General features: G+C 37.1%; 1 protein-coding gene across 1 annotated transcript; it reads left to right on the top strand.

Annotated features, from left to right (window-relative positions):
• Window positions 1–819: 819 nt before the first annotated feature.
• Window positions 820–8,857, top strand: LOC111039246. Its single transcript, XM_022322650.1, has 2 exons — window positions 820–1,167; window positions 8,462–8,857. The coding sequence occupies exons 1-2, from the start codon at window positions 820–822 to the stop codon at window positions 8,855–8,857; spliced, it is 744 nt and encodes a 247-aa protein (XP_022178342.1).
• Window positions 8,858–13,854: the final 4,997 nt, after the last annotated feature.

Here is a 13,854-nt window from a genome sequence, read left to right as displayed (position 1 = left end):
TAGGTCTCAAGGTTCCATGTATCATCGAGTACGATTCTTGACAACCCAACACTCCACCGCAAGAGGCTTTGAAGCCTTGACCTATTACAATAATATTGATTTGATAAGTTAATCATCGGAAAATTTCATCGTTTGATGACTTCTCTCATCTTGTTTCATAGCATGTATAATATGTTTGTGTCAATAATTGTTTTTACTTATTGTGTTGATAAATACAGATTATAAATTTTCCGAATAAAAGAGAAATAGAATAAAATAAAATAACGGTTCTATTTCATTATTCAGTCAATAGTGCAGTGGTTTATTGTAAAAATGATAACCTATGATTGTTTTTAGTTTAGTACAAGCCCTCGTGAGTAAATGTATAATACTATCAAAAGTTGTTACCAAATTTATACAGTCCTAAATTTAAACATTCCAGAAAAATAGAGTTTATAGTTATTATTTTATTCTTTCATTCTTTCCCAAGTTAATACTGCTGTAGCGACCCATTTAAACATGCTGATGTACAAGATGATGAAAGACAAGATGTTAATAATTGAAGCCAATGTGTTAATTACTAACATAAACTGTATTGCGATCGTAAAACCGTTTGAATATTTTCCGGTGTAGTTGACTATTTCTTTATTTTATTACAATTATTAATAAAAATATATGGGACTCTCTCCCGGGACTCATGATAATTTTCCTGGTTTAAATGATATTATGTGCTCCCTGTTCAAGTTAACTAAAAGACCAATTTTTTTACATATATTATATATGTTAATATGTCATATTTTTTTTCATATACCTACTTATACTCAGAAACGAATAAACTACATGATTTTATACATAGTACGATTGTGGTTTACTTTCTCAGAGAAAATATTTTTGGATATGCGAAAAACCATAGACAGGCTTCAGCACTTGAACGAAAAAGATATAATTCCCACTAAACTGTTAAAGTCCAAAAACGTGAGCGAAGTGACGTCTTTCATTTTTGGAATGATCCGTAATGACGAAGTATACGGTCGGTTCGACAAGCCCGTTGATGACGAGCCGCGTTATGTGGCTCAAATTTCAGAAACGGCCGAAGATAGGTTCAAGAAGTTTCTGTCAGATAACTATCAAGATATGAAAATGTCCACGACAAGGTTCCCATTGAAGGGGTACGAGGAACTGAATGAGGTAAATTATATTTATAGTAACTTCGACGGTTACATTAATATCCCGAGATTTAAGGACATCTCATCTTGGTTTTTAAATGGGTAACAAGTTCTAAATATCTAAGGATATTTTTCAGTTTTTTAAGTTTAAATAGAATCCATTAATATTATTGGACATTATTTTCATTGTATTTTAAATATATATCAATAAAACTTGTTTAAGTTTTAAATTTCTATAATAATAGTGATCTGCTGATCTAAAAGCGTGCTATCCAATTTTATAAAAAAAAAACATGCGTCTTATAGTTTAACTGTTTGTTTATTTAAATTTATATTTATATTTACGTCTTAACACGCTAACAGCACATTTAAAGAGGTTACTAGCTAAATTTAGCAACGACTCATATTACTAACACATAGCATCTCTCTCTATCCATGACTGCTCAATCTGGAAAACTACAAAAAAAGTACTTAGAGACAAACCCCGTTTCCCTTATCTTAAAAATCCTGACAGCTCATGGGGCATTAATGATTCAGAAAAAGGTGAACTGTTCCAAAACCATTTGACCGAAGTTTTTAAACCACACACCAATATAGAAAATCAATCCATATTTAATGACATTACAAACTACTTGTTATCGCCGCTGCAAATGTACTTACCACCAAAAGCTTTTTCACCAGTGCATATCAACCTTTCCCAAAAAAAATCTCCTGGCTTCGACCTCATAACATATGAGCTAGCAAGAAACCTATCGAGGAAAACTCTAATTTTTCTAACATATATTTTTAACGCCATACTCCGTCTATCGTACTTCCTACTTCAGTGGAAATTTTCTATTATAGTAGTAATTCCAAAACCCAGAAAATCCCCAGATTCTCCAGCTTCTTACAGGCCTATAAGTCTCCTCCCTTTCTTTTCAAAAGTTCTGGAAAAAGTAATCCTTAAAAGAATAATTCCAATAATATATAACTCAAGAATTATCCCAAATACACAATTCGGGTTCCGTAATTTTCACTCCACTACTTACCAAATCAATCGTATAACGGACACAATCTCAGCCTCGCTGGAAAAAAAAAACAATATTGTACCCCAGTCGTCCTCGACGTCGCACAAGCCTTCGACCGGGTGTGGCATGCTGGTCTTCTCTATAAACTTAAAAGATCCTACCACCTTCGTTTTACCTAATTTTCCAATATTACTTCACTGGACGTCAATTCACTGTTCGATACCACACAAGTTTATCATCCTTATCCACAATAAACGCTGGAGTCCTACAAGAAGCGATACCTGCCCCTCTTCTTTTTTAACATATTCATCGCTAACCAACCGACCTCACCAAACACCTTAGTAGCTGAATACGCTGACGACAAAGCCATTCTCTTCGTCCACGAAAATTCTCTCACTGCTTCCAATAATCTTCAATCCCACCTTCATGAAATAGAATCTTAGTATAAAAACTGGAAAGTTAAAATTAACGAAACGAAATCATGGCATATTACCTATACACTCAAACACGAAATCTGCCCCCCGATAACATTAACACATTACACATTACAACACAATACCGACCTCGAATACAACAGAATACCTTGGAGTACACTTTGATAAAAAACTGAACTGAGCCATCATATCCACTGTACAAAACTCAAAATAAACACCCGTCCACGCTTACTTCGACAAATTGTGCATTCAAATTCGGAAATTACTCTTCACACAAAACTTAATCTCTATAAGCTCCTCCTAAAACCAATATGGACTTATGGTATTCACATTTGGGGGTGCGCCAAAAAATCAAACTTGAATAAAATCCAAATATACCAAAATAAAATCTTACGCCTAATCACTAATGCTCCACTCTACGTAACAAAGCATACACTACACTCCGACCTCAAAAATGAAAACAATCGCACAAACTGCTACAAGCTATTACACCCGATACCACAACTCTTTAAAGAATCATTTGAACAACCTCGCAAAAGATTTGACTTTACCTATCCCTGGAACCCTCCCAAAAGACTGAAAAGAAAATGGTTCCGTGACCTTCTCTTTAATTAATCGCATACTTGTATAATATAACTCCCTAAAGAGTGTCGTCAATGTGTGGCTTCTCCAAATCAAATTTTCAATGTCTGTTTTTCTATATTATCATTTACGCTTATTGTACTCAAATTGTATAGATTGTGTAACGCAAATAAAAAACAAAAAAAATTTATATTTTGAGATATACAATCTGTGAAAAAAACACATAATAAGGTTATTTGATAAATTATTATGCATAGCTTGGAAAGAAAAAAAAAATTAGTTACACTTCCATTCGATTACATTTGATTTACTTACTTTAGGTATTCAGTGTTATTCTTGTACGATATTATATAAGGTCACGACACTATATTTTGGTCGTTGCAAGGAGATACGACGGTATCAAGACTGCTATCAAAATTACTGCCACCGCTGATATGGTCCGGTGTGCCATTACCGTTTTTATTGCGATTGTTTGCTGTGGTCTTAGTATCGTTTCTACATTTCTTATGCATTCCACAGCCGTTATATCCATATTAGTGAGCCGTACAGCGCCTCGCTAGTTACGACCATCAAAAGCAATTTATTCTTTTTGCCTCCCATTAACCTAGAAAGCGCTGAGGAAGTGGCCTGAGCCGACGTCGCTTCTACGTGAGCTCTGGAGCCAAGTGCCCTATGTAGCTCTACTCTTAGGTATGTTATCTGGTCCTTTATATGTGAATCCACTAATCTTATTATTATTTTTGGTAGTTCGTTTTCCCTCTTTTTTTGTTAAGGCAACAACCTTGGTTTTCTCAACTGAAAGGGTTAGATCCTCTCTTTCCATCCAGTCGGCGACCTTTTCTTGTATACCATTATTTTGTCTCCGCTTCGAGGATGAGAGGAGTGCGTCCCGTTGCTAATACTGCCACGTCATCCACGAAAGCAATCAGTGTCGTCGATGACACGCCCTCCACATTGCCTCCGATATCCACACCGAGTAGCTTATCGTACATTAGGTTCCACAACAGTGGTCCCAGTACTGATCCTTGTAGAACGCCGCAGTTAGTGGTTTAGGATCTTCCTTCATATTGCACAGCTCGGTCGTTCAAGTAATTCTATACTACACCAATTAAGTACTAGGGCATCTGCTTTGCGTGTAACGAATCTACGTTTTTTTCACCATTTAGCCTAGTTGAAGTCGTTAGTCACATCTAGCTCAACGAATACGCAGAGCTTTCTTCTATACTTAGGCCAGGATCCGGCCTAGCCCACAACATCCATGACTCTACTAACAGCATCCACAGTGGAATGTCCCTTCCTAAATCCAAATGGCCACTCATTGAGGTCACCGTTTTCCTCGAGGTATTCTTCTTGACGCCTCTTTAAAAATTCTCTCGACTAGATTTCCAACGGTATTTAAACGACATATCGGTCTGTAAGAAGAAGGATTTTCTACTGGTTTTTCACCTTTTCTTAACAAGACCAATTTAGTCATTATCATGAGTTCGGAAACAGACTATGCTTGAGGTAAGCATTGAATGTGTCCCTTTGTATTACATGTTCTCTAGTGGCAACTTCTATGATAACCTTGGCTGGCACTCAATCCGGTCTTGGTGCTTTCTCTGATGGAATCTCCCCACTTAGTTCCCTTCTCTCATCACAAGTGACTTCGGAAAAAGCGTGGTGTTCCACCCATGGTGGTATGAAGTAAACTCTACCTGGTATTGAGAGCCTCTGGCATTGGTCTTGTACCTACAAGCTTCTTTGTCACTTATTTATATGGCAAGCCCTAGGGGTCCATTTCTACTTGATCGGATAAGCTGTTTCAACTGGACTCCTTGCTCAGCCTCATAGCCCTTTTCAACTCATTTTTGCAACTTTGAAGTTCTCTCGTCCTTGTTCCTGTGTTTTGATCGACCAGTGGCGCAATCTCTTATAACTGTGTCTCACCTTCTTCCACTCATCTTGTAGCATATATTCCGAGTTTAGCAGTAAGCAGGCTTTTTTTCCCTCCCCTGTAGCTACCTGCCCTTCCCGGACCTGACCAGGTCCAGATCGCTAGTAGTGGACGACTTCTCGCTTAGGCTAGGTTTCGTGACGGGTCGATTCTATTTATCTCGGTAGTTTAGCCCTGTCAAACTTCTTCCAGGACCACCTTTCTTCTGCTGGATTTCGTTCTGTAGTGTCGTTCACGAGATACTGAAAGTTATGTATCTGTGGAGTAATCCAGTGTACTGGTCCAGAATTTTATTTCACGGATTATGTAGCTTCCCGTCACCATTACATGAACTTGATAAGCCGACCTTGTATACTCTGGAGAAAGTTAGTTTGTTTCCAAGATCGCATACGGCCAAGCAAAGGCTCGCCATTATATCTTCCAGTGCCCGTCTTTTTGGGTCCCCTCTTTGGCTCCCCAAAACTTGCGATTTGGCATTAAAAATTTCCAGAAACTTCAAGATTCCCGCCTTGTTTCTTATGCTACCATCAACTCTGTACAGAAAATCCATAAATAATGTGTAGTCCGTATTAGGAGACCAGTAACAGGTATTGAAAGTGATTTCCTCAAGCATAACACAAAGGAAGAGCTTGGGTTGCCTCTAGGACCGATTTCTTGGACTTGCATCATAGGATTAAAGACTGCGATGGTCGCTGTACATTCGGTGTCGCTAAACCATACTACGTTTTCTTGATCACAGTGGTACGGTTAGCTAATTATCAGTATGTCAGTTCCCTGTTGACTCGCTGAGGCCATTATAAGATCCTAGGTGATTTTTTACTTCCATCAATGTTAATTTGCAAGAAATTGACCATTGTTAGTCCTATAGACTGATGTTTCCTTGCTTTTTTTGTGCCAATCCTGTGAGGGACTATTCTTTTAACCTTTTCCGAAGGCCAACGCCACAGATACGCACCCACCGAGCAACTATTTGCAAAGTGACCTTGTGTGCCACAGAGTATACAACACACAATACGGGCCGTTTCCCGACAGACCTTGGAGTCATGAAAGTAGGCCAGGCACCGAAAGCACACGATCTTGCTCTAGGCCTGGCGAATTATGCAGCTCACCATACCTATCTTTATATTATCTTCTTCTGCCAGATCCGATGTACCTAGGATAAGGACAACCTGCACCCCTCCAAACCTCTTGGTCCACTCATTCATGTCCCTAATCTCCCCCTCCCCCCAAGAGCACTCAATTGTAGTGCCCTGACTGCGTCTTGGAGCCTGCCGACCTTGCGACCTCCACTCTAACTGCTTCAACTCGCTTTGCGTTACCTCGCACACTTATTAGAAGACCTTCATTTTTAGATTGACGCATACTGATTACTCGGTGGCCAATGAAATCCTGGTCAATACCTTAGCGGATCTTCCTTACCAGACCAGGAAAATCTTTGCGTCTGACGTCTACCATAATTTCAGGGGGTCTTCGCTTAAGCCTACTTCAAAATCATGCCACTGCTTGGTTCTGAGGGAGGTACAGCGTCCGGTTGAGGCCTCTGTACCGTGGGTGCTTTCTGTCAACCTCGGTCCAGGCCAAGCCATGAACGGCCTTCTCTCTAATTTATTTGCCCGGGTGAACCAGTTGCGAGAGACTGGGTTCGGCATCGTTGGTGGTGATGTTTGAAGCCGTTTATCCGGTTTACTATGCTCCACATTTACGCATGTAGCCACCAAATTGTATGCGCTGGTCAATTGATCTTGGCTTTCCTTGAGAGCGGCAATCACTGACATCATTTCCTGAATGGTAGCTTCGGCAGGTTCACTGCGTAGATTGTCTACTACCTTATCCAAGACTGCAGATTTTGATAGCAGATGCTACTATCCTCCGTCTTGCGTCTGGACTTGCTTAGCGCCTTCATCGATGTGTAGGTGGTCTCTTGCAGCATGTTATTCTCTTGTCCTCCTGCCCCACTGTTTGGACCAGCCGGTGAGTCTATGTCAAGGGGAAGTACGATGACCCTTGCCTCATTTGCTACTTCCACTTCCACATGTGAACCAGTCAAAAACGGGATTACCAAATCCGTTGGTATCAGGTCCCCCGTCAATGAAACTCGCGGTGCCTCTCAACTGATCCCTGGACGACTTGCAAGCTTCGGAACGATGTTAAAGGTGATACAATATTGCTCTAAGGTAAAATCATTCGCGGCTCCAAAAAGGGGTGGGAACTCTTTTCACTAGCTCTTCGGGTCTGCGCCAAACTCCAGGAGAAGGATCAGAGGGGGGTCAGAGAGCGTATCCTAAATTTTACGCCGATTCCTTCAACGGCGCCCTAGACCATTTGTAAGGGATTTTAGACGACTAGAATATGAGGGGACGTTGGCCCCTAAGCCAAAATTTTTGGCGATAGAACCGTCTCTGAAAAGATGTACTTGAATTAAAATCTCCAAAATTCGGGGGGGGGAGGTCACTTTTAGTATGTAGGGCGCTGTATACTATGGTGTTGCCTATTGTTCACATAGCCGTACTAACGAACGAGCTACGGGCCTTGAACCATTTACCCGGGTCAGTAATGTACCGGATGGCTACGTCGCTCTGTCGGTGGCTGAGCGCTACGTATAATTGGAATTGTTCCTTTTTTTAATTTCCCGCCGTCTGTTAAGTGTCCACGATACTTGATCGCACTCAGGAAAAAGTTTTCCGGCGCTGTGACACCTGCCTAGAAGCTGTTTAAGGGCAAATTCATGATAGAGTTCGGGAGGCGGAGGTTGTATATTTATATGGTGAAAATGTAGAGTTATGATTACTCACCGATAAGATGTAGGATGGAAACCTCTCGGTTAGGTTGAGAAAGTGTCCCAGGATTCGTCTAGACGAGTTTCATCCAAAATTACTTCGCTCGAGAGTGGGCGACTTCGCTTTCGGCCTCAAGTCCATCCGAACTATGTGGACGGGAAAACGGGTTTTCTCACTTCCGGGGATCCGGATCTTATTTCGCGATCCACCAAAGACTAGGGATGTGTGTTAGGAATTTAATTGGGTCGACTTAAAACTAACACCAACCCGAACTTATACTTTTTATCGGTAAACCAAAATCAAATGCGGAACATCACGTGAATTTAGAAAAATTAAGTTTTCTCGGCGAAAGATTGACCGATTCTTGCTTGGTTTGTACCAATGATTCATGAGCCTAATTCTTGTCGATTGGCACTTGAGGTTAGGCTAACTTTTCCTATGGAAAAAAAATGTCAGAAGCCACGAAGAGAAACTCTTAACACTACCTATATTTACATAAACGTGTATATCTATGTTTTCTTTCTCTTTGAAATACCCCTTGTGTGTCATACTCTCGGCTTATCTCGTATCGTTGTTTTAGAAAGTCGATAACCTAGTTCGGTTATTTTTGGAGCATGCGCACCAAAATACCGCGCACTTTGCTTCTAACAGCAAGGTGAACGAGTATGAAGAGCGCGTCAAAGCAGTGTTGCCGTCAAGTGGCCCATCCAAGGGCCCTTTGACGCTCTATCTAGTATACAGAATCAGCCGGAAAATCTCAAAGCTTTTGTTCGGCATGTTCGAGACTAAGGAAAAAGTGATACACAACTTCGAGATGACCGTCGACGCGTACTCACTGCTTGTCGCGAACCGGACGAACCGTGTGAATTACAACACTAAGGTCTATAAGCAACGCAACAGTGTCGACGTTGACGACTTCAATAATTTATACGATCAGACGTTGAAGTCGATTCACAATGAATATTGTATGGTATAATTACTCCATGCAAATCAATAATTCTTCGTTTGTATTCTAACAATATTATTATGTTGGCTGCAAGTTTGCGTATATTAATTTATTATTATAATATAATATTTTTGTATGTATTATATATATTTTATCTAAAATATTATTATTTATTATGAGAGCAATTGTTATAATTTCATGAATAATATAATATTGAAAGTACAATGATTTGTCTTATGGCTTAAGAATAAAACATTTTATAACAAGTATTAATTATAATTTATAACCCACAAGTAAAGATAAAATGTCAACATTGGCAATAAATACTAATCTTCTTAACTGTTCATAAATTTGCACTACCGACTCCTGTGGTTTAAATTGAATATAATAGAGTAGCTACTAGTCCGTACTAGCCAATAACAATAATTATCAGATTATAATTATGTACTTTGAGAATCTTAAAAATTACCAGCCTATTGTAAATAATTAAATGCGTTGTATTTATTTAGGTATCCACATATAAGGTGGTCCAAAAGTACAGTGCTGTATTTAAATTAATTAATATATTTACGATTTATCGTTAATTTTAAAAATTATCATATTGCATAATAATTAATTCTAATATTTTTGAATATGCGTAGTAAACAATTATATTTCATTCTAATTACGTAAGTTTATTCTGTAAATTAATGAACCACTAAGAAAATTAGTGTCTGTATTGACAATGTTGATATTCAATCTTTACTTGTAAGCTATAATTAAAATTGTTAGTATAATATTTTATTTCTTAAACCATACAAATCGTTTCATAACCTTTCGTAACCACAAATTTAGAATTCTCAACTTATGATTATTCTATCCCCTGGCATGCATCGCGTTACGGTAGCACTCGCGCCAGATTCAGGAATAATCTACTAGGGGAGTTGAAAATTGAGCTAGATTTTAGTAGATTTAAGCAATTGAATTTTAACTCTATTCTCCATTTTATTTTATGCTCTGTGTTCGACTTACTAATCACAGATTTTAGTTTCATCAGTTTGTGCATGAAATAGTAAATATGCCTGGTAAATATAACAGTCTGTTTTGTGCAAGTGTAATGATGTCGGCAAATGGCAATATTGTATTTTCAATACAGTTTCGTTCAAACTATAATCTTTGAAAATGATTTTTTGAATGGTTGTACAAAATTAAAATATATCTTATGTAGAATATCTGGTATGCCCGTCAAAATATGGATCATCAGGTAATTCTACATGTGCAATGTGTGGTGTTCATTGTTTAATAGTCCACAAATTGACCCTATCAGGCCATATAAATGTATCTATATAAAACATCTGTTAGAGCCGAGGACACATAGCCACGATGCTCCAATAAATAACATCGATGATCGGCACACACTCACACACACATACACGCATATAATATTTGTATTATTTTATTTTTATATTTAACTATGTCATTGTGAATTATATACTATTATGCAGATTACGCTAATTACGTACGATGCTCAATTGAGCCCAATCCACGTCAACAGGAACAGCAAATCATTATTTCGTGAGTCGATCGCATTTTTTTACAATATATTATAATATTTTAGTAATTGTTAGGCTCAAATTGCCATAAAACTACAGTGAATCGTAGGCGCTAATCGGCAGTGCTATAACATTGTGTCATCCTCAAGGCGTGAATCACCAGAGCTATGTTATATTATCATTTTTCAAGGCTCGAATCAAGGATAAATTATATCATAAATTGTTATTACCTATATCGCGGCGTACTCGAATCGCAATTGTATTATATTGATTGTCAGGCGCATTCGCCTTTTTTAGACACTTGTATTGTATTTTGTATTCATTGTATTAATTTAATTAATTAAATGGAGGTTGTTTTTTCAAATATTATTTGATTATTATTCCTAAATAGTATACGGTGTAGGTACTGTTCGATCGCGAAACGGTTTTTTCGGCCGCCGATCTATATTTATTTGTTTTATCATGTGGGGTGGAGATAATTAAGCTATCTACACTTAGTGTCCGGCCAGTTCTCCCCTCCACTGTCCTGTGGCAGCCTCGTCTGCCGACGGCCATGCCGCCCAAGACACCCGACAACCTACAGCCAATTTTTTGTAGCTTTTGTCTTTTTCCAACGGTTGATCTGTGAGCAACGTGCTCGATCACCGTGTACGTTTGCGTGTCGCATACGAAACCTCATGTGAACACGAGGTGTCAATTTTGCCACTTTGAACGGTAAGCGAGTATGCCCAGCTAAGGTTGCCATCATCAACTGCAGTCTACTACAGTGCTCGTCTACGTCAGAGGGCCACATCGCCTAAATCGTCCAGTGCTGTCGCCTTCAGGTCATATTTTTACTATATTCACACTTCTTGTCCAACTCGTAATGCCCAATTATTATTATTATTATATTATTATTATATACATTTTTTTATACTTGTGGCATTTAAGGTTACTATAATGTAAGCGCATATACCAGGAATTTGTATTATTATACGCGCAATTATTGTTCTTATATTTTATTATTTTGTATTTTAACGTGTTGGGCGCCCGCATATTATTATTATTACGTCTTTGTTCATATATAATTACCTTTATAATATTGTTGTATAATATATATACCGTACGGTCAGCGGCGGTAGTATTGTTGTATTTTAAAAATAGTATTAGTTTTATAATTTGTATGAGTAACCCCTACCGCTCCTGTTCTCAACCACAAAAACGCGAGTCGTTGCCGATAACCACCGTAATCGTAGGATCGGCATCAGCGAAATCAGGTACTGTGTTAGTATTATCTTCAGTATTACAGCGATTGTAACGGCTGACCAGTCTTCACGTTTACATATTGCGAGTACCTTGTATTGTCATTTGTTATTACTTTATTAGCTTTAAATTCTTTAAATTAGTAGCTCCAAACATTCTAATTTTTATATTAACTTACTATACATAATATATTGCTGGGCCAGGAGGGTCAAAATTATTTAATTAAGCCACAGTTCAATTAGCTCGCCACATTATTATACTCTATAGGAGCTCAAATAGCTGCTAATAATAATTTATTATTATACTTTTAATTATCTCAAATAGTTAGTTATTATTATTTGTCGGGCTAGACGGGCTACAATATGTATATTGGTGTATTATATTATTTTATTTTATATTCTGTGTTATTTAAATTTGTATAATAGTACAACGAGTCAACTAGGTATCAGAAAAATTGTATTTTATTTATTTGAGTTACCCTCCTACCATTAGTTTTAAATGTACACACTCGCATACATATACACAACACACACCACCCACATACTAAAGCTCACTTGCCTTGCTCGGCGAACCCGTCCATTTCCTTTCAGTCTTGCTATGCATATATAGGTATAAGTATTATTATTACACGCACCCGGCCCGTTCAGACATATTAATATTATTATAAATACATAGATTAATATATACGAGTACGTGACATGTATGTCATACGCGGTACGTGTGATGTGGTTACTATTTTATTTGCTTTGACGCCTATGAAAAGATTGTGTAATTATAATGTAACACACTAACACATTATGTATACACTTTGAGGGATGATGTCTTCATTGTGTGCGCAAACAATAAAATATTATATTCGCCGTCCCCAGAGGCCACCTCCGGTGACAGCAGTGGCTATTGTATTCTTAAAAAAAAAAAAACTTTAACCAAAAATTAAAACTTACTTTAACTTTAACTTTAACTTCTTAGCTCCACCGCATTAATCTAATGACTGTTTTGTCATGTCTTTGTGTCGTTTTTGTCTTACTTTTACTCATATTGCTATTGTTTTACAAAAGATCAATTTCAAAACAACTCATCCAGTTGTACAACTGCGTCAATAGTCCCTACCCTCCTAAAATAAAAGCTGATTTGTTTGTAACGCTCTGTTGTACATAAGGATTTTAGGGTGTCACTGTACTGGATGTGTTAAATTTGAATTCAATGATATATAATATAATATATATATAAGGTCATTGCATACGGAAAAAAATTCTGAGCGAAGACGGTCTGTTAGCCTTTAATATTACTAAGTAGGTGTAATAGGTGTATTGTATAATAATATTGTGATTAAAATAATTTATTTTATTAAATAAAAGGCACTATAGTACTATAGAAGGTTGAATACATTTTTATCGAAAAAATTGAGTTTGAAAATAATATACCTAATCTAAAAGTTTAAATTACTAACAAATAATGTTTTTAAATTTCAACAAAACAAATGAAATCGTTGTTCTTGGTTATTGAATATAAAGAAAACCTATAAAAAAAAATTTGTTTATTTATTCTTTAGATTTTTTTGGTTACAGAATAATGTATATAGTAAATAATTTGTATTTTTGAATTTAATATTTCATAAGTAATTATAATTATAATTTGAGAACTAAATTACGACATTTTTATTTATTTTGCCTATTATTAACATTAAACGGCTAATTAAAGCGTTAGTATTCGTATTATCATAATTTAATTACATGGATTAAACTTAAAAACATATCATAATGTTTGTAACCATGCCACACAATTATTCTAATGATGTAAAATAGGACAAAAATAATTTGATAATTAATACCTAATTAGGTTATCACAAGAAATATGATGGTGCAATTAAGTTATGGGGAGGGGGTCTCTGTATGGTCGATTCGATCTGGTGCAATGACCACAGAGCTCACAACAATAAGGGCAGTACTTAAAATAACTTAGCAACTACTGAAATTCGGTGATGGTGATGGGCTGGCGAAGACCTGGATAGAACACGCCGAACGGGATGACCTGGGCGGCCTCTCAAAAGGCGTAAGTTGCTGCAGACTTACGCGGATAAGTCACTCGGCACCGTTGATGATAGTATACCGTCAGTGTTGGGTAAATTACTTTTAAAAAGTAATGGAATTACGTTACTCGTTACTTCAAATATTTTTATTTAAATTACATTTGTGTTACCAAAAATTATTTTTATCACGTTACGTTACTTTTTCATAAATAAAGTAGTGCGTT

Source organism: Myzus persicae, unplaced genomic scaffold (genome assembly GCF_001856785.1).
Source record: "Myzus persicae strain clone G006 unplaced genomic scaffold, MPER_G0061.0, whole genome shotgun sequence".
Classification (NCBI taxonomy): Eukaryota; Metazoa; Arthropoda; class Insecta; order Hemiptera; family Aphididae; genus Myzus; species Myzus persicae.
This window is presented reverse-complemented; position numbering and strand designations above follow the sequence as displayed.